Below are 22455 nucleotides of genomic sequence, written 5' to 3' on the forward strand. Positions count from 1 at the left end.
AAAATAAGTCCATCTTTAACTGTCTCATATAAATTCATAGGGTTTTGTGGGGTTTTTTTTTCTTTTGATTTAACATGTAATTTACTTACCACAAAAACATATGTGGTTTTGTTTTTCAGAACATTTTCTCTGGATGCAAATAAGCCAGAAATACAGAGAGAAATCCTGTTATCTTTTGTTATTAGAGGAGACAAACAAAAGAATGACAGGGGTAACAACTTACATAAAGAAGGAAGTCAAGCAAGAAATCTGACAGAGTATACTATTAAAGTATACACAGGTGACAAAAGGGGAGCAGGGACTGATGCCAATGTGCATATTATTTTATTTGGGAATGAGGACAAATCTGAGGCATTTCAACTCTCTCATTCACTGGACCATCCAGACCCCTTTGAAAGAGGAAAGGTGAGTACATCGATTTTATAGGATGTGCCCATTTCTGGACTAGGAAAGCAAACTTGAAATCTATGCAAGGTCTTTATGGAACTTAAGGTATTTATTCTGTTTTCCACATCACTAGATGAGACAGAGTTTCATCTGTCTCTGTGTTTCACCTTTTCACCAGAGCAACCAAGGGACATTTTACTTCTATCTTATTTATCTGACTCTCTTGCTTTTCTGTCTCTTAGTCCCAAACACATCATCACACTGCATCCACTCATCTGCTTAATAATGCACTTCCTTGTTCTAAAATGCAAAATATGCACTGCCTATGCATGTCTATATATGTGCAATATCCCTTGTTGTTGCACAGACTTTGAATATTATGCTAGAGAATGCATCAGGCTCTTACATCCAATCATTATACTTCGCCATGGAAACCGATGCTTTGAGCCTCACTGAATGTATAAAACTATAACCAGATTAAATGGAACCATGCACCTAATTCAGATATCCATCATGCTTCAGGCTACTGGGACCCCTAGTTCAGATACAGATATTTGCATAAGAATGCTGATTCTCTGCATGATGTCCTAGTACCTTAGCAGAATATCCTCCTATTTTAATAAACATATTACTGTGGCAAAGGAATTGCTCCATTTGCTCACTACCTTTGCAACAGAGTGTAATGATGGTCACCCTTATGTAGCAAGAAATAAATATATTTTCCATATCTTTCTCCTGTGGATTTCTTGAAATGTAATGACTGAATAATTAAAACTCCAATTAAAATACTTTCCTTGTGAGATCTATCTCATTGCCTCCATCAGTATTAAATATCTTTTTACTTGTAGCTGGACCAAGCTTCTTCACCCAGGATCTTTACCCATGTATCATGTTCCATTCTGAGGTAGTTAATAAATCTAATTACTTATAGGCGCAAGAAGCAAGTAACAAAGTGTCTTGAGTAGTACTTCCTTTTGCCTAGTACAAAGCAGGAGGTCTCATTACTCTTTGAAAAAGAAGAGTAGATTTACAAAAATACTGTTAGAAATCCAGTTAAATTCAATGGGAACCCAGTGATGCCAAATGTCTTATGAAAAAAAAAAATCTAATTATTAAAAAATCTGCAATACGGAACAAGGTAATACTTTAAATTAAAATACATTTGAGAGATATAATGGTACATGTAGTAAAAGACTATTTTTTATGTTCTTGAATGTATATATATGTATCATATGCTGAAAACATTTTAGAAATCTATCTCAGTTGCAAAATCATAAAAGAGAAAATATTTTTCTGGTATATGAAAGTCAAGAAAGAGGTAGGGATTGTCTTGCTATAAATTGAAAAGTGAATCTTTCATGTTTAAACTGAGACCTAGTAGAAGAGGATCTATATCACAGATCTTCAGTATGGAAAATGAACCACATCAGGCATCATTCATCATTCATCTACATTGAATTGGTATTATTACATTTAAATTAGTCTCAGAACTGACCTAAACAAATATATAAGATTTGCAGACATTGATATATTATTTTTAATAACTGTATTTTAATATTAAAGGTTGATACATTCAAGATTAAAACAAAAATATTAGGAAGCCTACAATCAATTGAAATTGGTCATGATGGGAAAGGATTTGGTGAGTATGCTGCATGCATTCAATAGCCTTGTAAAAATCTACTGCTTAAAGATCTGCCTGACATTTAGAAATGTTTTTGAAGTCATGCTACTGCTACAGCTAGCTAATACAAATCTTTATACAAATGAGGTCAGTTTGACTGCTCCTGCTTACACCCCCTCTGTCTTTATCACATTTCTCTTGACTTTCCCTTGATTTTTTTTTCTAGCAGACAAGACAGCTAGTTAGCATAAACCTCAGAAGGTTTTATTCTTCAAACATTGCTCAGCCAAAACTCCTATTAGATGTCTCAAGTAATATACAATCAAATTTTCAAACTGCAGGCTAAAATTTCCATGCTTTGAATACTAGCTAAGAAATGTTTGAGCAAATCTAGGACTCTGGTCAAACCATGCCACAGCTCCCCCTGACACATACATGGCTTTTCTTCTTGTAAAAGCTAAACTATGAGAACATTTGTGTGCACCAGGTTTTGCCCTGATCTCAAATAGGATGTGGTTACAGTACATATTCGCACATGATGAACGGAAACTTTTCTATATACAACCTATTATATGTAAACCCTAAAACCTGAATTTTACCAAAAAATAGATGGGAGATTAGGGCATATGATATTTTGAGCTTATATTTAGTGGTGCTAAAAAACCCAGGAGATATACAAATACATAAATGGAGTTTGCAGAGAATATACAGCTCAAGACTAAAAGGTCTGATTGTATTGAGGTATTCTAGTCAGGTGAATTTTGTTTAATCTATCTGAAAGAAATAGGTTAAGGTTAAATAAAATCTGATTTATCAAAGTGCATAAGCCACTATATGGTGGCAAGGGTTTATCATATCTAGGATGAACCAGGCAAAATTCTGCAAATAGTAGTTCCTATTTAGGCAAAAGTTGAGCAAGATTTTTCTAACTATCCAGTCAATTTGTACATGTTACAGTACTGAACGTTCAAAAAAACCACCCACAAAATCTGCTGAAATATCTGTAATAAATAAAATCCTCCCTCTGCCTTTTGTCTTATTCATGTTAGCTGCTGTACAAGCACACAATTCAACTTAGAATTGATCTGGGAAGGGAATTGCACACTGGCAGACTTTTAGCACTGTGAGAATTGCACAGGAGTCTGCAGAGGAAATATAGTTTGTTATTTTATTTCTTGAGTCCCAAACTATCAACAACATGATTGTCTTTCCTCACTGTGTCCTGATGAACATCACATAGCTGCTAATACTGCCTTCCTAGCACAGCTGGTGTGTGTTGATTCACCTCACATCCATGACTATCTTCCTCTGAATTTTTCTCTGAAATTATCTCCAAGTGCCTTTTGTTACATCAGTTGTTATCCTCACAAGCATCCTCAAATGTAACACCTCTTTGAGATGTTTCATCTGTTTGCTAATCTTCCCTAGCTGCCTCTAGATTTCTCCGTATCCGGAGATTTCAGTGAGGTCTGTGGGAGTTTTGTCAATAAAGCATGAAGCATTAGATTTTAAACTTTTCAAAGAGAGCAAACATGACTTTATATTCATTTGTAAAGTGCTGTGTAAATTTGAGAGACTGTACATTTTTATTGCTGATAATCTTGACTCTGAATTACAGAGATTTCATGAAAGGTCACATATTCCAAGTAGAGTCTATGATATATTAAACCATTCACAAGATTTCATTAGAGAGGTTCCACAAGTACTTCACAATATCAATAAATGACTCCTGCAAATAGAAGATAAAAAATGTATGGTCTAGTTATACTAGCTAATTGTTTGAAAATAGCCATGAAAAGTGAGAAATATCATTATACCTTTACATTTTATCTAAATTGGTATAATTTGCAAATATTTTTATATTACATTTGAGCCCACTCACAAATCAAAATATTTTTATTGGTTTTAGTCTACTTAGTACTTTGTCCAAATGTTTGAAAACCAAAATGATTTGTTAGAATGTAGTATTTTCTCTGTAGGACATGCAAAGAATAGCAAAACTTTTCAGTTACCAGCAGTATGATCCTAATTAGTTTTCAAACGTTGTCCTTAAGTATTAATATTTGCATTGGGAAACACGACTAAAGTTGTCAGCAAAAAACATTGTATATCTATAATGAAGTTTTGTTTTAAAATCTTCACATTTTAGTAGTCTATGAAATAAAATTCTATAGCACAAGAATGAAGGTATTTTTCACACAGCGAAATAAGAGTTTATAGCGGAATATTAGATAGATTCTTAGAGCTAAAACACTTACAAGTGTTGGCCTAAATACAGATTCTGTTCTGAATCATGACTGCTGGAGAAATATGGATATAAGAAACATTCAGATTAACCACTTGGTTTGTATAAATATGTTAATTAGATAGGAGAAGTAGAATTTCTGTTTTCCTGTTGTCTAAGGGCTCGGATTATCATTAAAGAAATTATATCTACTGATAAAGTCTATCTATTATGTTATTTTGGTGGACACTGAAGATCAAAGCCCATTGGGGTGTACTCCAAAGTACCGAAAAGGGCAAAATGGGATTTCAATTGTATGTTCAATATTATCATCCAGTCTGTTTCATTTATCTTACTGCCTGTTCTACTCAATATGGAAAAATGAGTTAAGTTGTAATAAAAATCTTCCTTTATGTTTTCTGTCAAAAACATCAAAGACCTTCTCTGTAAAACTGAGAGAAGTTGGTAATAATTTGAATCACCTTCATTTCAGTTTTATTATTTATATGGGATACATTTGGAAGTACTGTACCACGCAGGATTTGGAAATGAAATCTGAAACCTTTCTTATACTTTATTTGTGTTTTCATTATATTAAATTTGTTCTTTTTTCCTTCTACAGCAAGTGGCTGGTTTCTGGAAAAAGTAGAAATCACAGATGCATCTAGTAATTCAGTCTATTGCTTCAACTGTAACAGGTCAGTAGATCAGGTCATCATCACTTCCTAGGTGCTTTTTTTCTTTTTAATGTGAATTAGAAGTAGTCTTTTTAGTCTCTTAGTCGTTTCTCTTCTAGCTTCCTAAAACAGTAAGAATTTTTTAACCATGCTGTGACTCCATCAGTCCACCCCCAGTAACTTTTGAACCTTTGGCCAATTTCAAGCTAATCTGTCAAAAGAATATTTAGAATAAGACATTATATTTTTCCAAGTTATTAAAAATGGGTGACTGTAGGAGGGAGAAACATAACTTAGTGCCTTTGCCAAGAGAAGGTATTAGTATGCCATTTTCAAGAGGCAGAAGCTGTCTGGTGAACAGAAGTATTAGTGCATATATAGCTCTGACAAGCATATCGGGGGTATGTAAACAGTCATGGGAGGGAATCATAATTATGGCATGGTGTGAGGATGGTAGGATATGGCAGTATAGGTGCAAAACTGGAGAAAAAGTAGTGTATTTATTTTATTGAGCAAAAGCTACATAAAAATCCTTCTGCTTCAGCACCTGCTTAGCATGGGTCTAAGACATATTCAGCAAATAGGGTAAAAATAAAAGAAACCTTTTAATAATGTAATGAGGATAATGATCTAAATTTAGACATTTATTTGGATAAAGGGGTGCCAGAGTAAAGGGTTTCCAATGTACAAAGAGAAGATCCACTTTAGTCTGTGTCAGACTGAAACAATACACTTTCATAAGCTGGAAGTGAAATTGAAAGTTATATTTGGTGTGACTGTTCACTACAGTTTACAGTTTACAGCTTAAAGAATTTCAGAATAAATAACAGAAACAAGCATGTTAATTTCAAGTGTAAAATGGATTTTTAATGAATCTGGAGAACAGACAAGTGTGAAAACTTACCAGTTCCCTATATCTAGAAAGAGGGTTACAACTCGGTAGTCTGAAAACAGAAATGGTAGCCAAGAAAAGTTAATTTTAACCTTCTCCTAAATATTTCTGTAAACTTGAAATTCATGGAAGACAACTCCCAAACCTGTACCCAAAAGAGCAAGTTCTTGGGTAGTCAGTTGGACTCGACAGTCTAGGTCATGAGAATGTCAGGCTGTCACCAACCTCAACAACATTAAACTTCTTCCGACAACATTAAAGTTCCCTGCACTAAACTTCTTCCAAACACATGCTCAGGTACTGTCTAATACTCTAGATACCTAAATTTAGGTTAATGGGCACGAGCAAAAGTCCTTAGAACACAATATCACTCAGGCGTGCAACACAATCCATGACGGCATTTTTCAGTTAGTGTCAATCCAACACTTTTGCTTCTAAGAGTCAGAGGAAGATTCTTGAAAAAGATAGCTTACAACAAAAATTTCTTTCCAGAGATTTTTTTTTTTAAATTTTATTTAAAGTCTTATGGTAAAACCACAAAGGTATGGGAGACCCATCTGGAGTAAGAACTTGAACAACATAATTGATGTGAGGGAGTGACTGACACAGATTGATTCTACAGGCTGCTGACTAGGATATTTAACCAGGGCTTTGGTGGGTTTAGAGTAATGTCCTCGCCTTAATGTACACCTACATACTCAAAATGGAAGAATTTCAGCAGGAGAGAAAAGGAGGTCCACCCCAGAGTACCCAATGACCCAGATGCTATGGAGCATTCCTCAGACACAGAAAATTGTAAGTTCATGTCCCTGTTCCAGCTTAGACATGGAGTTTCTAATCTTACAGCCTACTGTGTAAATGGGGAAAGGGTTCACTCTCTCACAAAGACACTTCTGATAAAAATGCTCTCTCTAAGAAGTATTTATCACTAAGAAACCTGGAAGGAGGTGGACATTCTTTACTAACTCATTTAAATGGATGTTTTCTAGCTTACATATCATATCTTCCTTTAGCTCTAGGACTTCCATGAGCAATTTTATTGGCAAAGATTAGTTGCGTTTCAGTCTGGAACTGTCTAGCTTCAGTCATATCTCCCAGGTGTTCAGTGGTGCAGCTTCAGATATGAGCTACATTAACATTATAGTGGCTGGGAATCCCTACTATACTAGCTCCTGTAATAGATACCACACCAGGTAATCTGTCATAAGCCCTGCAAAAGTGTTAGGTTTTTAACTCTACTTGGAGATTCAGGCCTATTTCCCATATAGTCAACAGTGAAACCTTCACAGGGTTTTACAGAGCAGGGATTGGGCCCATCATGCATCTCAGTATTTCATGTACCAACAGGGAGCTATGAGACGTAAAGTCCCTGGAGTGGAATACACAGACAATAACCTGCTGTCACAGAACAGGTTTACTCACTCTAAATTTTATGCTACTTAATGAAACAATCTACTTGTCACCTATATAACCAAGAAATAAAATGAATGCATAATTCATATATATATTTATAAAGTTAATTATATTTTTAAATTATGAATATGTGGATACTAAAATAAAAAAATAAATCACTATTCTCATCAGAATAGTTACTACTTCTTTATAAATCTTCCTAAAAATTGAGGCTCCCATGATTTGTCTGTTTGCTAAGTTTTATATGATGTGCTGTGCGTCTGACAGTTTTGGGTTTTTTTTAAGGTGGCTTGCTGAGGATGAAAGTGATGGCCGTACCACAGTGCAACTATATCCATAGCTGCTTGATTTCTGATTTTTCCAGTGTGCTACTTCTCCAAACACATGCTGATTTGATTTACTTGTATTTTATAATTCTGAAGGTATTGTAATTACTGTGAGAGAATGTCAAAACAATGCATTGAAAACATCACAGTGAATTAAACATGTCTAATGTTAACACTGCAGTCCAATCCTATTTGAGGTGCTCAAAACCTTTGCATGACTGAAATTTAGAAAACAGAAATTTAAAGCTGTAACATGTCTCTGTGGACTTGTTCTGAGCATTCATAATGGTAGGCATATGTAGTAATATACTCAAACATTTTTGTTTCAGTAATAATTTGCGGGTAAGATAATTTTAGCTCTTGTGTCAAATCTGTCAATATTTATTAATGTAGTTAATCCATTTCAATTTTGACATTTATTAAAAATTCAGGCTTTCTCAAAATAATTTTCCAAACAAACTACATAACTCTTTAGCCTTACCAGATATTGCTTCCTTTTTCTATAAAACCATAACAGAGAATAATAACGAAGCTGTTATTCAGGAGTTCATCCGGTGTCAGTAAGCCTCCCACTGACATTTGACTGTAAAATATTGTAGCTGAGCCAGAACCTCAGCTGAGAACCTTTAGATCCAAAGGGTTTCTTAAAAGAGGCTGTTATCAGTAACATTGCAATAGCTCACTGGCAGGCTTAGGCAGCTCCCTGCTTGATGACTTTAGCAGCACCCATTCTTAGCTATCTAACTGACTTTCTAGTTCTATTTGTGTGAATGCCTTTACTTTCAAAAAAAAAAAGCTCCAATATTTTTTTTTTAAATGCACAATAGATAGAAACTTATTTAGCTATGAATGCATAGATTAATGTTTGGCTTGGTAGGCTTGGACATTGCCAGAACTGACTCAGGAAGGGCTTAGGATACAGAAGAGTCTGAAAAGAAATTAAGACCTGCACGCCACCTGAAGTTTCATATGTGTGATTAGAATACAAATACTGTATGTAAGGTACATAGTGCGTCCCTCTGTTTAATCCAAAGCTTCACCTTTAATACCTAAAAAATTTAAAATCTGCATGAAGATCTGAATTTTAGACCTGTTTCCCTTTCATGGCACTACCATGCTCTGTAGCAGCAGTTAAAATAATTAAATGAGTTTTTAATCTGTGCTGATGAAATGCTATCTGACTGTCTTTTTAATATATTTAATGTTTATTTGCTCATACTATTCTGTGGAATGAGGAATGTTGGCTGATATCTGCATGGGTGAGGAGATCTTAGTTGTTATGTTAACATATTTAAAAATAAACATATATAATGTGTCTTGACAGGTAGTTTCATTTTTGTCTACTTTATACGTCATCAAAGGGAGAGCTAATGTAAGTTGTTTATGTGACCAGAGTGAGCAATGGAACAGAGTCAATTTCTTCTAAAAGTGCTCTTTTGCTCCCATTGCTGCCACACACATTGGAATAGATTTGAAATTGTATCCCTGGAGCACACAGTTCATTCACTTATTATCAGTATTCATTACAGTGAATCACTTTGTTGTGATCTATTATGTGATTTGTTTCATTATTATGTCTTTCATTAATAGTTTGTAATACTAGCTCTCTTTGATGCCATTTCTGATTTATCAAGTGTAAATAATGCCTTCCTAATCTGTTTTTCATTACCAATACTGAATACCCTCCTTCAGCAGTTGCCCTCCATATTTAAAAATTATTTCTCTACATTTACAGTGTACAAGTCAAGTTTTGGATTCGTTTCCCTGGATCCATAGCCATGTAAACACCTTAACCTTTTCACTAACAGGACCACCACAGCAGACAGCTTAATTTTAAGTGCATCATGGGTGCTTGTAGCACATATTACCAGGGTATTATACTAAGAAAACCTGAAATACCTGAAGAACCCCCTTCTCGGGTCTTGCTTGGAAAACAAGCCAGTTAGCATATTTAGCTTGTGACTAGTGCCAAACCTCAAACTTGCCTCTTCCACATGGTGATGTCTGCTGTGTTTGGCATGGAAATCACTTAATCTCCATCCCTTGCAAGTGGGACAAATTTTGGAATACATTGCTGGCCAAGGATGGAGACACGACAGAGGTGCTGCCTCATGTGCACTCCCTTGTTGCTGCACAGCAAGGTTGCTGCCTTGCTTTTTTCCTCCCAGCACCCTGCCCTGCCTATGGAGAGCCTGGGCAGATACTCACACCACAGATGCCTCTGCAGGGAAGAGAGTTGTAGCGTGGAAAAAAGACTGCCTGGGTCAACAAGAAACCCAGGCATTTGGCATGTCTGAGAGTATTGGAAGAAGCAGTGAGATAACTCAGTCAGACAGAAGAGGAAAGGCTGTAGTGGGGAGAAGGGTTTGACTTCTGCCTCTCCCTGCTCCTCTCTCATCTCCCTGAGAATCTGTGTGAGAGGGCAGTGGCTAGAGGATTCTGAGATGATGAAGCAAGAATGTTATTTTTTCACTGCAGAGAAAACTTCAGGCTGGAGCTGGGTGCTAAAATATAGACCCTGAAGACCATAACATAGACTTTTTGACATAACAGAGTCTGAAAGTATCCATGAAGGGCCCAGCATTAGCTAACTCCATGTTTTTTCCTTATCCACTTGTCCTGGTGCACTTCTATATATATTATTAGGTTAATACAGACTACATTTTTATGCCCATTTAAGCCCTTAAAAGTCTCAGTTTCTTTTGCTGATGATAAGGATTTGAGAAAAAAATATAACCATGTTCTGACTGGCTCATTGGACCATTTAATATTCTCTCAACAGCTCCAAGTATTGCCTTGCTGAAACCCATCATACAAAAGAAAGAATTCCCTCTTAAGTACATATGATCACTTATATCGCATCTATTCGTCCTGTAGTTTGTCAGTTGAAGAAATGGAATGAAAATAAGGAAAAAGGAAGTACCAAGTGCTCCTTTGAGTTCCTATAGAAGACTTAAATGGATACCATTTAGTCTGGTGGGTTGTTAGTATTTATACAGGTGTTTGTAAATAAAAATATGCTCTGCTCACACATCAGTTTATAACAGTCACTTGGACTTCTCCTCCATGAAGAAAATCAGTAGTCTGGAAAAATCCATAGACTCCTCCGTTCTGAGTGGTGCAAAGCCATGTCAAAACTTTCTGTGCAATTGTTTACAATTATTTTGCTTAGCTTGAATTAACTTTAAACAGAGGGAGTAAAAAGTGGAAAGAAAACAGTATTTTCATTTTCTTCTTCAAACTTTCGAAAATTCTTAGTTACATCTTACATACAGCATCATATACCCTTAAATGGAACACCTTTCCCATTTATCACAAAATGTGATGTGCTTGGCTGTTAGTTGCTTTCTACACGCACAATGGTAGTGAAAGAGTTGTCAGCATTGTACAAAGTCCAGTTGAAAGCTTGCTTCCTGCGATGTCTTCCCTTAGATCTGTCTTCCACTATCATTCCTTATATATTTATCATTGATAATATTTTTTAATTCATACTACGAAGCAACATGAGAGGTAACTGACATCCGTTTCTAAATAATAAATGTAATTTTAAAATAACTTGAGTTAAATCTTTCTAAAATTCTGGGAAATAATTTCCTCTTTCAAACATAATATTGCAGTCAGTGTGCCGTCATCAAAGTGGGGTTGCTCTCAATCATTTTGGCTGCTTTTTTTATTCTGAAAGTACAAGAAACTACAGCCTCAAACCACTGAGAAATTTAAGTACATGCCTAAAATGTAATTACATATGCCTAAATCGTAAGTACATAAATGGTTTCACTAAGTCTGATTCATAGTGTACTTAAAATTAGGTGTGCTACACTGCTACACTGAATCTCTTCCTTTCCTGATCTCATGGGGGAAGGTGTGGGGGGTGTGTGCATGTATTGGCATTTTCACATGAACCTTCACATGATACAGAAAAGAGATTTATGCATATAAAATACACGTATTGACATCAAGATGTTATAAAGCAAAGTAATTTCTGAAACCAGGGAACATTCCAGAGTATTCTTTGTGATTGTAAAAGTAGGCTAACATATGGAGATACTTGATTCATGCTTCTTTTTCTCAGTTTTAAAGATAAGTTACTTCAAAAATGTTTTGGTATAGGCCTATAAATAAAATAATCTCAACCTAAGGCACGCAAGCAATAGCTGTTTATACTAAATATGTTTTAAAATATATAGTATTTTAGTAGTATTTTTCTGAAAAGTTTAGTGACTTACCAATGTATTTCTGATTTGTGTTTATGTTAATTAGCTGAAATATTTGCTTCATTGAAAGGAAATGCCTTCTCCCTTTGCACTGAACTATCTCACTTATCAGTAGCAGTTGTGAAGAAACTTATTTGGGCAAAAAGGCAATTAAGTACATTAGTATATAAACATTGAACATTCTATATTACAACTTTCACCAACACCCCTGTGTGCAACTTAAACATGGACCTATTGAAAACCTCTAAAACCTGTAAACATTTCATAGAATAATTGTCACTTGCTGCTTCTAAAGAAATTGACTGCACATGCATGTGCGCTTGAGGGCTCTGTTTTAATGTGGAACACTAGTTAAAGTTGGATGTATGGAAGACAAAGCAGTGAAACTATGTAAGAGTGAATGAGAAAACAGACGTTCATTGGATTTCCCATCAGGTCACCCCAGCTTTACATCAAGCACGGAAATATGAAGAGAAGCACAGCGCAGGAAAAGGTGTTCGACTGCCTTTGAGAGAAAAATAAAGCACATATCAGAAGGTAGTTAGAAAAGAAAAGGGTTGGAAGGAAGGAGGAAATGAAGCAAATGTGCTAGTAGATTTATCAGATCTTCCAGAAGAAATAATCAGAGAACTCCTTATGGCTTAGGACTTCTAAAGTGGTCTGCTCAGGAGCTCTGCATAGCAGGAGGAACCAGCCCATTCCAAGACCTACTAGGACAGTAGGGTTCTGCACAGCACCTTCATGATATAGAGATGCTCCCCAAAGGACTGAGTATGGTGAGAAAGGCAAGCTTTTGTGCCAAAACACTGCCACAGGGCATCAAATCCAGATACAGCAAACGCATTCTAATGCTTCAGTTATTCTAAGCTAGAAGAAACTGCAGAAACATTAAGCATCAAACTGCAAATTTTCAAAAGTGTTGACAAACAAACAAAAAAATAGATTTGGGAATAGTTTGGAATGAATGCATGCAAAAAAATTTACTGGACTGTAGAGTATAATGATATTCTAATGGCAAAATGGGAGAAATAAAAGCAAGAACTTGAGTTTATTTGATAGGCCATTTATAACACATTGCTAAAGAAAACTGGGAAAAGCATCATAGTTAGTAACCTGAAGAAGTAAGAAAAAAAAATTAGATTAAAGATGAGAGGATTGGAACCCAGAAGTGCATTTCCTGGGCATTTTAGATTTGAGTTCATAAAAGTCTACAATGAAAAAAAATGTAGACAAAGGTGATTTGATATTGTAAGAAGGAAAAAAAGGAATTAGCAGTTGCAATTCAGAACAAAGCAAAAGCAATAGTTGTGACACCCATAACAATGCCTTCTTTAAAGAAATGTGGAGAAAAAGGAAGCCAAGAATAAAATCTCCTTCAGAGAGAAAGCAGATTTACATGAGGAATGAATGTGTCTGACTTTGGTTTATGAAATATGTATTGGTGTCTGTGATCACATTTTTGCCCTTCATTTATATTTTGTAATTAATAATTTCTGAGGCTTAGTAACAACATTGGATTGCTGAATGCATGTTGATTTGTATACTGTATGTATACAAACTCTTCTGGCCCCAGCACAGCTCCATAGAAGCTATGTCAATGTAACAAAGAAGAAATTTGGTTCGGTTTCTTGAGAGAAATTTCTTCAGCACTTACACTTTATTTGGGATCCTTTCCATTTGTTATCTTTTAACTGAGAAAAGAAACCAGAAGGCATTCCTCTGGAGTATCAAATAGCCTTAAATTTAATTTAGGTTTAAAGGTACTGCCTCCATTTAACAGACAGCTATTGTAAACATGAAATCAGTGGGAAAGAGTATTATTTCCTTCATAAATGCAACAGTAGCTGTATCAAAAAAAAAGAAAACTGAACAAGCCAAATAAAAGAAAAAAAAAGAAAGAAAAGGGGGGAGAGAGGAGAGAAATGAGACAAACTAGAAAAATATAGGGAAAAAGGTGGAAAACTCTCCCATTACAACAAAATGTCTGTCCAACTGAACATCTTTCAGATTTACAGGTCTGATCTAAAGTCCAAGACAGCAAACTGGAATATTCCTGCATAATGCATCAATCCTTTTGGTCAAATTCTGCCCCTGAGTGAAGTGGCTGGGTGTAAACATACCAGAAAATTTGTCTCGCATCTGGGGCAGGGAGGATGTTGGGACACTTGGCCCCAGCAGCTACCTCCTGAAGGCAGGCTAGCAGTAGACAGGCTACTGTAACCTCTGCAGACAAAGTACAGCTAGACTAGTACTATTTATGTTCTCATATCTCTACTGTGTTGCTTATAGGTACCTTCTGCCCTTCCAGCATGCTGGACCTTATCTGCTGTATTTTATTCCCTCCATCATGAATCACACACCTTTGACTCCCTCTCTTACCTCACCCCAAGGAGTTTGTTAGTTCAGCTCTAGGACCACAGCCGTTTCCCTCTCCCACCACTCATGTATTACAATATAACCTCCATTATAAATTTGTAGCATCTTTTAGACCTTTATATGTCAAACAGACTCAATTAAAGTAACTTAGAGAGCGCACTAGACCATTTTATTAAAGATGTAACTATAAATAGAATAACACGGGGAACTTGTTGGTATTTATAAACTACCAACTTGTGCCTAAATTAGCTTCATTATTAAGCACCTTCTCTGCTGACAAGGTAATCTTAAGTGGATGTATTGTATTATACATAGGTGCTGACTGAATTATTAAAAGATACCCTTAGTAAAAAGCAATTTGCATTAAAAGTCTAAGGCAATAAAGATCATATGGATTGTAATGAGAAGGAAATTAATATGGGTTACAAAAGGAAAAGAAATAAAAGTACAGCCCTATCGCTGTAACAGAGATTGCAGAGCAAATGTGTAGTATTTAAGAACCATTATGTGATGATGTAATTAAAGACTCTTGTAAACGTTCAGCAGCATGTGAAATGACAGGTCAAATTGGTTTCGTATGTCATCGTCACCCTTCAAAGTTTGATTTTTGTATGCTTAGCGCTCTTAATAATACAATGATGCACGCAGTGGTCTGTTCTTGAAATCTGGAGTATTTATCAGTAAAAGCCAATTGCCAAGAGGCAACTTCATACTTACCGTGTACGTTTATGAGTTAGAAAGCAGATTTTTGAGCTGTCTATACGACTTCTCTTTAATTAATGAAGTTGAAGGGGCTATGTTTAGTCACTTATCTTAAAATAACGATGCCCTATCACAGTCTCACTGGCATTCCTATCAAGATATTCCAGCAACATGCCTGGGAACTATCTCACCGCTCTGTTTTAAGGAGGGAGTGAGCACACTTATCAAACATTCCAGAGGCACAAAACAAAACGTCGACGAGGTCACCCAGTTCCACAGCCGGTACGTTCTGGAGCTGTAGGAGGAGAGAGAAGGCAGAAAGGCCACGCGTTGGGGGCAAAAGGCCCTTCCCGGCGGGGCCCCTCGAGCCCTGCGCCCGGGAGCTGGGTTACCGCCGGGGCACCAGAGCCTGGCGACCCTCGGGGACCGGGAATCACCGCCCGGGGGTCCCGGCTGCTGCCCGGGGACGGGGCCCTGCGACCCCTCGCCACCTAAGGTGACAGCGAAAGGACCCGGGAGAGCCTCGAGGAGCGGCCGCGCTCCGGGGACAGCCGGAGCTTCGGGGAAAAGGGCGGGGGGGGGGAGGCGGCGAGAGGCGTCGTGAGTTCGCCTGGGGAATTTTCACGCGTAAAACGCCGTTTCTCCCGGTGGCGGAGTAAAACGGCGTCTCCTCACCTTCCCCCAAACGCCTCTGAGAGAGAGAAAGAGAGAGTGAGTCACGGCGTAATTCGTGAAATCGCAGCCCCTCGGTCTAGTTTCGCAAAGTTACGGGAACTACGGGCGGCGCCTCCCGCCCGCTGCGGGACTCGCTGGGACGGGACCGGGGCCGAGCGCGGGCGGCGGCTCCCGTGGGCGCGACGGGCGCTCCAGCTCGGCCTCGCCGCCGCTCCCGCTCCCCCGGCACAGCCGCCGGACCCCCCCTCCGCGGCTCCCCGCTCGCGGCCCGGGGGGGGCGGTGAGAGGGAGCACCGCCCGCCGGGGGAAACTCGCCCCGAACGCGGGCGGGTCTCGCCGGGCGGCGGCGCCGCGTCCCCCGCCCCCCCCCCCCGCCCCGGTCCCGCGGGGCGCCGGCCACGGCGAGCCGAGCCGAACCGCCGAGCCCCCGGGGCCGCGCCGAGCCCGTCCCTCCCGGCGGCCGAGCGCCCCCTTCCCCGCCCCTGCGCCGGTGCCGGGCGGGGGGCGGCGGCAGCGAGGAAGAGGGATGAGGTCATCTTCTTTCCCGGCGTCAGTCAGCCGGGCGGCGGCGGGCGGGGGCGGGATGCGCTGCTCCGGGCGGCGCTGCCCTGCCTGCTCGCGGCTCGGGCAGAGCGCGGCGGCCCCGGCACCGCCGGCCCCCGCGGAGGCGGCGGGGCGGGCGGGCTGAGCGCGGCTTCTCGCAGGCAGGCGGCGCTGCGGGCGCGGCCGCCGCGGAGGAGCCGCCGCCCGCGGACGCGCAGCCCCGGCGCGGAGCGGGGACCGGGGGGCGAGGGGAGCGGCGGGTCCGCGGCGGCTGCGGCGGCGGAGGGCGGGAGGCAGGAGGAGGAGGAGCAGGGGGAGGCGCGGGATAAAGGAGCGCTCGCCGCTCCCGCTCGCTCTCCGGCGGGGCTGAGGGAGGCATCATGGCCGCGAAGTCGGACGGGCGGCGGAAGATGAAGAAAGGCGGCGAGGTGGCGTTCACGCCGCTGCAGAACTCCGAGCACTCGGGCTCCGTGCAGGCGCTGGCCCCGGGGCTGCCCGCCGGCTCCGGGCCGGGCGGCGGCAGCGACGACGACGAGGCGCCCGGGGGCGGGTGCTGCGGCGGCGGCGGCGGCGGGGACGGTTCGGGCGGCGGCTCCCGCTGCTGCTGCTGCTGCTGCGGCGGCGGCAGAGGAGGAGACGGCGGCGGGGGCGGCGGCGGGGGCTCCCGGGGCTCGGGCGGGGGCTCGTCCTCCCTGTGCCTGCGGCTGGGCAGGGAGCAGCGGCGCTACTCGCTGTGGGACTGCCTCTGGATCCTGGCCGCCCTGGCCGTGTACTTCGCGGACGTGGGCACCGACATCTGGCTGGCGGTCGACTACTACCTGCGGGGCCAGCGCTGGTGGTTCGGGCTCACGCTCTTCTTCGTGCTCCTGGGCTCCCTCTCCGTGCAGGTCTTCAGCTTCCGCTGGTTCGCGCACGACTTCAGCACCGAGGACAGCGCCGCCGCCGCCGCCGGGCACTGCCCCGCGGCCGAGAACAAGCTGCTGGTGAGCAGCGGCTCGGCGGCCGCGGACATCGACGCCGCTCGCCCCTGCGCGCCGCAGCGCCAGGCGTCCACCGCCAGCAAGGGCAACGCCACCAACGGCAGCAGCACCGGCAGCGGCCACGCCGCTCCTCGCGCCGGCAGCGGCCGCTCGGCGTCCTGCGCCTTCTGCGTCTGGCTCCTGCAGTCGCTCGTCCACATCCTGCAGCTCGGGCAGGTCTGGAGGTGAGGAGCCGGGACGGGGGTCGGCGCGGGGGGGAACGCAGCTCGGCTCCCCTCGGGGTGGGGAGGGAGCCCGGCCGCGGGACCTCGGGGTCCCCTCGTCGCCGGGTCCTGAGGGGGGTTTCGGGGACTCCCGGCCGGGTCCCCGAGCGCCTTGTGCCGCGCGGGCGGGCGCTGGTGCGAGGTGCCCTAAACTTCCCGGGAAGCCTGTGCCGGGAGCCATGAGAAAAGCCCCCCCCCACCCCCGTAAAAAAGAAAAGGAGTGGAATGTCCTATATCTCGGTAATGCGCACCTCCCGGTCTCCTCACATGTTGCCGCCGGCAGGGAACTTCGCTTACACTGAGGAGTTTCTCTCCAGAAAGTGCTAATGAACACCCCGTTGCCCAGTTTTGATGTTTATGTGTAAATATGCTGCGCGCGGTCCGCTCCGTGCTACGCGTGTGCTTTTTCTACATATGTGATGTAGTAGAGGAATGTCTTCTAAGCTGGACTTTGGAGTAGCTGCTCTTGGAAAGGTTCACGAGCGACGTAATGTGTTTTGTGGAAAGGATCTGCTGAAGTAGGCGGTGGAAGGCACTTGCTGAGAAGGGAGATGACATCATAGTTTGCAAAAGTAGGGTTTTCCTTTATTTTAAGCACATTTCCAGGCAAGACTTTTATGGAGGCTGAATGCCCTGCAAATACATTTAGTGCTGCCTGAAAAGTGCGGAGTCCAGAATACACAGTATGTGCAGAGTCGAAATTTTCACATAAAATCGTGGAAGATGATGCTGTGTTGAATAAGGTCATGGAGTGGGGCAGAGCACTAAAGCGCCACCTGAAAATTCTTCTGGGATCTCTTATCGGCTGGAAAGGAATTCCCTCGTATTTCTGTTCTGGAAACACTAGTTTCTCGCAGTTATTTTATTAGAGAATGTAATTAATTATTACTCTGAGCTTCTAACTCTGGCATGTTTAATTTCTCATGCTTTTGGCCAGGGATTCTAGCTCTCTGTTAGTGCAGTAATTGGTACAACTGAGTTAAGTTTGTGGCCTTTGAGCTTCAAGAAATCCAGGTGCTGCTGGATAATAGAGTGAAGATCTCAGGATGCTGTAACTAAGTATCTTTCTCTTCCCAGATTCTTTGGTTTGTCATAAAACACACAATTTTCTGAATTTGTGAAACTGACTCCAAGTTACAGGTGTGCTTAATATTCTGAATGAAAAGTGATGCCTTGTTCTGGATCTTGTATGCTCTACCTCCATGGTTGAATGAAAGTTAAATTTAGGACTTTCTGAATGAGATGTTTTTATGTAATCTTTACTCCTGATCCTGCAGAGGCAGAAGATTGTCAAATTCTACATAGAAATTCACGTTGATACTCATCCATGTAAAAGATAAACACTGTGTATTGTGCTGAATGACACAAAAGAGAGTTACAAAGTCTGGTGTCATGACTCCGTATTGGAAAAAAACAGAGCAGGGCTTTGGGTGGAGCAGGGTGCAATCTGATATTTCACAGCACTTCTGTCAAGTGAAGTGGTTGGGATTTAGAGCTCTCGAGCTGCTGGCTTTTTGATGAAGCACCATTTCTTTTAACTTAAGATTTTCTCCTTGCAAGAGCACCTAGTCCTCTATATTTAAAGCTAGCTGAGCCTCTTTTTGATCACTTGTAGCTTTTTTTTTTATGTTTTATGAGCAGTAGTGTAAGACTACTAGAATATTAAATTGATGAGGAGTGCTAGAGCATCATTTATGTTTTAGCCTGTTATGCTTTTTTATTTTTCAGTTAAACAGCCTTAGAATTATTTGTCAGTAATTTAGTAGTATTTATTTGCAGTTTTCCACAAATGTACAAATGATATGGTCAGTTGTATGCGGTTTTGCATATCAGCACTTCATCGTTGATTAAAGTTACTTCATTTTAATTCCCTCGGTGTATTCCTCCTAGGGGAGATCTGGGGAAATTGGGGAAACTCTCTACATAAGCATGGAGTCAGAACTAATATTACATGTGGAAAATAATAAGGATTTTCTGGAAAATGGAGCAATCACACTTAATAGTCCAAAACTTCTGCTCCGCAGTGTAACTGCTGCACTGGCCTGAGCGAATGGCTCCTAAGCATTTAGGCTGAAGGATGATCTAAAGTGTTTTCCAGTTGCACGTGTTCAGAGACTAGCTCCTTCACACAGCTGAACAGACCATGCCGTGTTGCCACCACAAGTGCACACTTGCTGGGGGCACCATCCCCACAGTTGGCAAAATCCATTATATTCCTTATTTTCTGTCTTGGTCTGTGTTTTATCTCAGCTTTCAATTTTTCCTTCTCTTTTTCTTTTGGCCCTTGTTAAAGCTCTTTCATTCCTATATTTACATTTTCTGTTACTTATTGTATGCAATCCTGCACAAGTGAAAATTACAGTAATCTTTGTGGTTTCTCTGTTAACAAGGAGCCTTAGTTATGAGAACTGAGGTTTTTGTGTCTGGTAGTTTTGTACACGGGCAAGGATACCAGGGTACGAGAGAGGTTTGCTTGTGCCTTGTTTTCAGTATACTGAGTTTGGTGCATGTTCTGCTTTCATGTAGCATTCACTGTCCTCTGTCTCCTCTTCAGGTGTTGAAGTGGTTCTTGAGGTCTTCAGTTTCTTTTTATTTGTCACACTGCCAAAGTTTTGTGGGGCAATTGTGACAAGTTTTTATTTAAGGAGGCTGACCTGAGGGAGGGTACAACTGACAATCCCAGTGTTCTTGGCTTTAAAAAAAAAAAAAAAGTTTAAAAGTGTGATTTTAGTGATTAGGTCTGTTAGGATGATTTTGAACAATTTCACAGCTTTTCCTTCTTCGAGATTAATTTTTGTTTACAAACATATTGAAAGCCGCATCATTGAAAATGATTATGTGTTAATTTTAACTAAAACGTGCTAATGGGAAATGAATGAGGTCTTTAATGTGGCATGGAACAATGCTGGAAATAGGCAATCTAAAATTACTAAAATGATTTTTCCGAGAGTGTAAAGAAGAGGAGCTGCAGGAGCAGCTAAACTGCCAGACAGTTCTGAATAAGTGCGGTTTTTTTTTTTTGAAATTGGTATTTTTTCCCCCACAAATTTTAGAAGGCTGAATTCTTCCATTTTGAAGAATAAGCATATAGATGTTTTTTTAAGGGGGTTGGATATTCATAGACTTCCTGGTAACACTGTCCCCCAGTTAAAATTCCAGTGAAACCTCTGAGGAGTTGCTTGCCACAGCTGAGTCCAGATACTAGGCCTTTGTTGGGAGCTAATTCCATATTAATATATGATCACTGATGAGATTCTACCTTCAGAGACAGATACAAGTATGTTTCTTTATCCGTACTTCCAGTATGTTCTGCCTTTTACCAATACGTGGGTATGGAAGCCACACTATGAAGCCCTGATCTCCCAAGTAAATGCTGTGACAGTCATGGCTTTTTATTAGCAGGCTCTGGGGAGTGCAAGGGGGATGTACTACATGGGGTCCTTATAGTCCATTGAAAGGAAATAAAAAAAAAAGGGAAATGGATGCTTTAATTTATAGCCTATAAGGACTATGTAGAGGTGTAAGGGCAAGTAGGTTTCAGATAAACTCTCACCCTTTCAGCCTGGCATGAAAGTATATAAACACTGCCCTTGAGGATCCCTTTGATTGACTAAGTTTCTCAGGCTTAGCCCTGGCTTTCAGATCTCACAGTGGATAACAGGACTTGGTGACTGGATGCCAGAGATAATGGCATTCACTTGGCATCTGTGGAGCTCATTCATTTCCTTGAAAACTGTTTTTTCTTGCTGAGGTTCCAAATGAGCTGGCAGGATTGGAGAGCTATGCTGCTGAAACTGCTTAAAGGAGTCCTGAGAGCCAGCCCTGATGAAGCATATGGGCTCTTCGAAATTGGATGGGCGACGGGAGGAGGCTGGAGGATTTGATGCTACCCCTCTGGTAGTGTCTGGAAAGCAAGAAGTAACTTCCCAGGACAACTGTTGTCGCTCTTAGGGGAATGGTGTGAGCCTGCTGCCTTGGTGCTTGGAGTGCTTGGAGGTTCCCACGGTGGCTGTCATTTTGTCTGAAGGGCGGCATTTGAAGTGCCTGAAAGGGAACTGTCAAATTTTGTAGCCAGCAAGGCCAGAGGAAGGGTGAATCACTGCAAAGAAGAGGACTGGAAATTACCCTTTAAAATTAGGTTAAAATTAGGATAGTGAGATGATTAAATATATTCCTCTCAATAGAGTGAAGGGGTTTGTCTGAGATTTGCTTGCTGTGTGGGAGCCCACCTGGAGGATCATAGAATAGTTAGGGTTGGAAGGGACCTTAAAGATCATTCGGTTTCAGCTCCCCTGCGATGGGTAGGGACACCTCCCACTAGATCAGGCTGCTCAAGGCCCCATCCAACCTGGCCTTGAGCACTACCAGGGTGGGAGCATCCACAACTTCCCTTGGCAACCTGTTGCAGTGTCTCACCACCCTCATTGTGAAGAAATTCCTCTGTATGTCTGGTCTAAATCTTCCCCTCTCCAATTTATAGCCATTCTTGCTTATCCTATCACTACATGCCCTTGTAAACAGTCCCTCCCCAGCTTTCTGGTGTGCCCCCTTCAGGTACTGGAAGATCTCTATAAGGTCTCCTCAGAACGTTTTCTTCTCCAAGCTGAACAAGTCCAACTCTCTCAGCCTGTCCTTATAGCAGAGGTGCTCCTGCCCTCTGATCATCTCTGTGGCCCTTCTTTTGGCCCGTTCCAACAGTTTCATATCCTTCTTATGTTGAGGATTCCAGAACTGGACACAGTACCCCAGATGGGGTCTCATGGGAGCGGAGTATATAAGCAGAATCACCTCCCTCGCCTTGCTGGCCACGCTTCTTTTGATGCAGCCCAGGATACTATTGGCCTTCTTGGCTGCCAGCACACACTGCCGGCTCATGTCGAGTTTCTCATCAGTCAGCATCCCAAGTCCTTCTCTGCAGTGCTTCTCTCCATCACATCATCCCCCATCCTGTATTGAAATGGGGGATTGCCCCAATCCAGGTGTAGGACCTTGCACTTGGCCTTGTTGAACCTCATGAGGTTCTCACAGGCTCACTTCTCCAGCTTGTCCAGGTCCCTCTGGATGACATCCTGTCCTTCTGGTGTAGCAACTGCTCCATTCAGCTTGGTGGCATCTGTAGGCTTGTTGAGGGTGCCCTCAGTCTTGCTGTCAATATAATT

At 41.7% G+C, this 22455-nt stretch overlaps 2 protein-coding genes across 2 annotated transcripts in view; both read left to right on the forward strand.

Annotated features, from left to right (window-relative positions):
- RP1 (RP1 axonemal microtubule associated) overlaps nucleotides 1–10504 on the forward strand; it is a 177062-nt gene extending 166558 nt beyond the window's left edge. Inside the window, exons 55-58 of the mRNA XM_069854130.1 lie at nucleotides 120–405; nucleotides 1951–2029; nucleotides 4858–4933; nucleotides 7503–10504. Of these exons, the coding sequence (XP_069710231.1) occupies nucleotides 120–405; nucleotides 1951–2029; nucleotides 4858–4933; nucleotides 7503–7557 (496 nt within the window). The 3' untranslated portion in view covers nucleotides 7558–10504. The remainder of the gene's footprint in view (nucleotides 1–119; nucleotides 406–1950; nucleotides 2030–4857; nucleotides 4934–7502) is intronic.
- A 5874-nt stretch (nucleotides 10505–16378) lies between these two features.
- Nucleotides 16379–22455, forward strand: part of XKR4 (XK related 4) — a 228285-nt gene continuing 222208 nt past the window's right edge. Inside the window, exon 1 of the mRNA XM_069854133.1 lies at nucleotides 16379–17257. Coding sequence (XP_069710234.1) covers nucleotides 16434–17257 — 824 coding nt within the window. The 5' untranslated portion in view covers nucleotides 16379–16433. The remainder of the gene's footprint in view (nucleotides 17258–22455) is intronic.

This window comes from Phaenicophaeus curvirostris, chromosome 3, assembly GCF_032191515.1.
Source record: "Phaenicophaeus curvirostris isolate KB17595 chromosome 3, BPBGC_Pcur_1.0, whole genome shotgun sequence".
Lineage (NCBI taxonomy): Eukaryota > Metazoa > Chordata > Aves > Cuculiformes > Cuculidae > Phaenicophaeus > Phaenicophaeus curvirostris.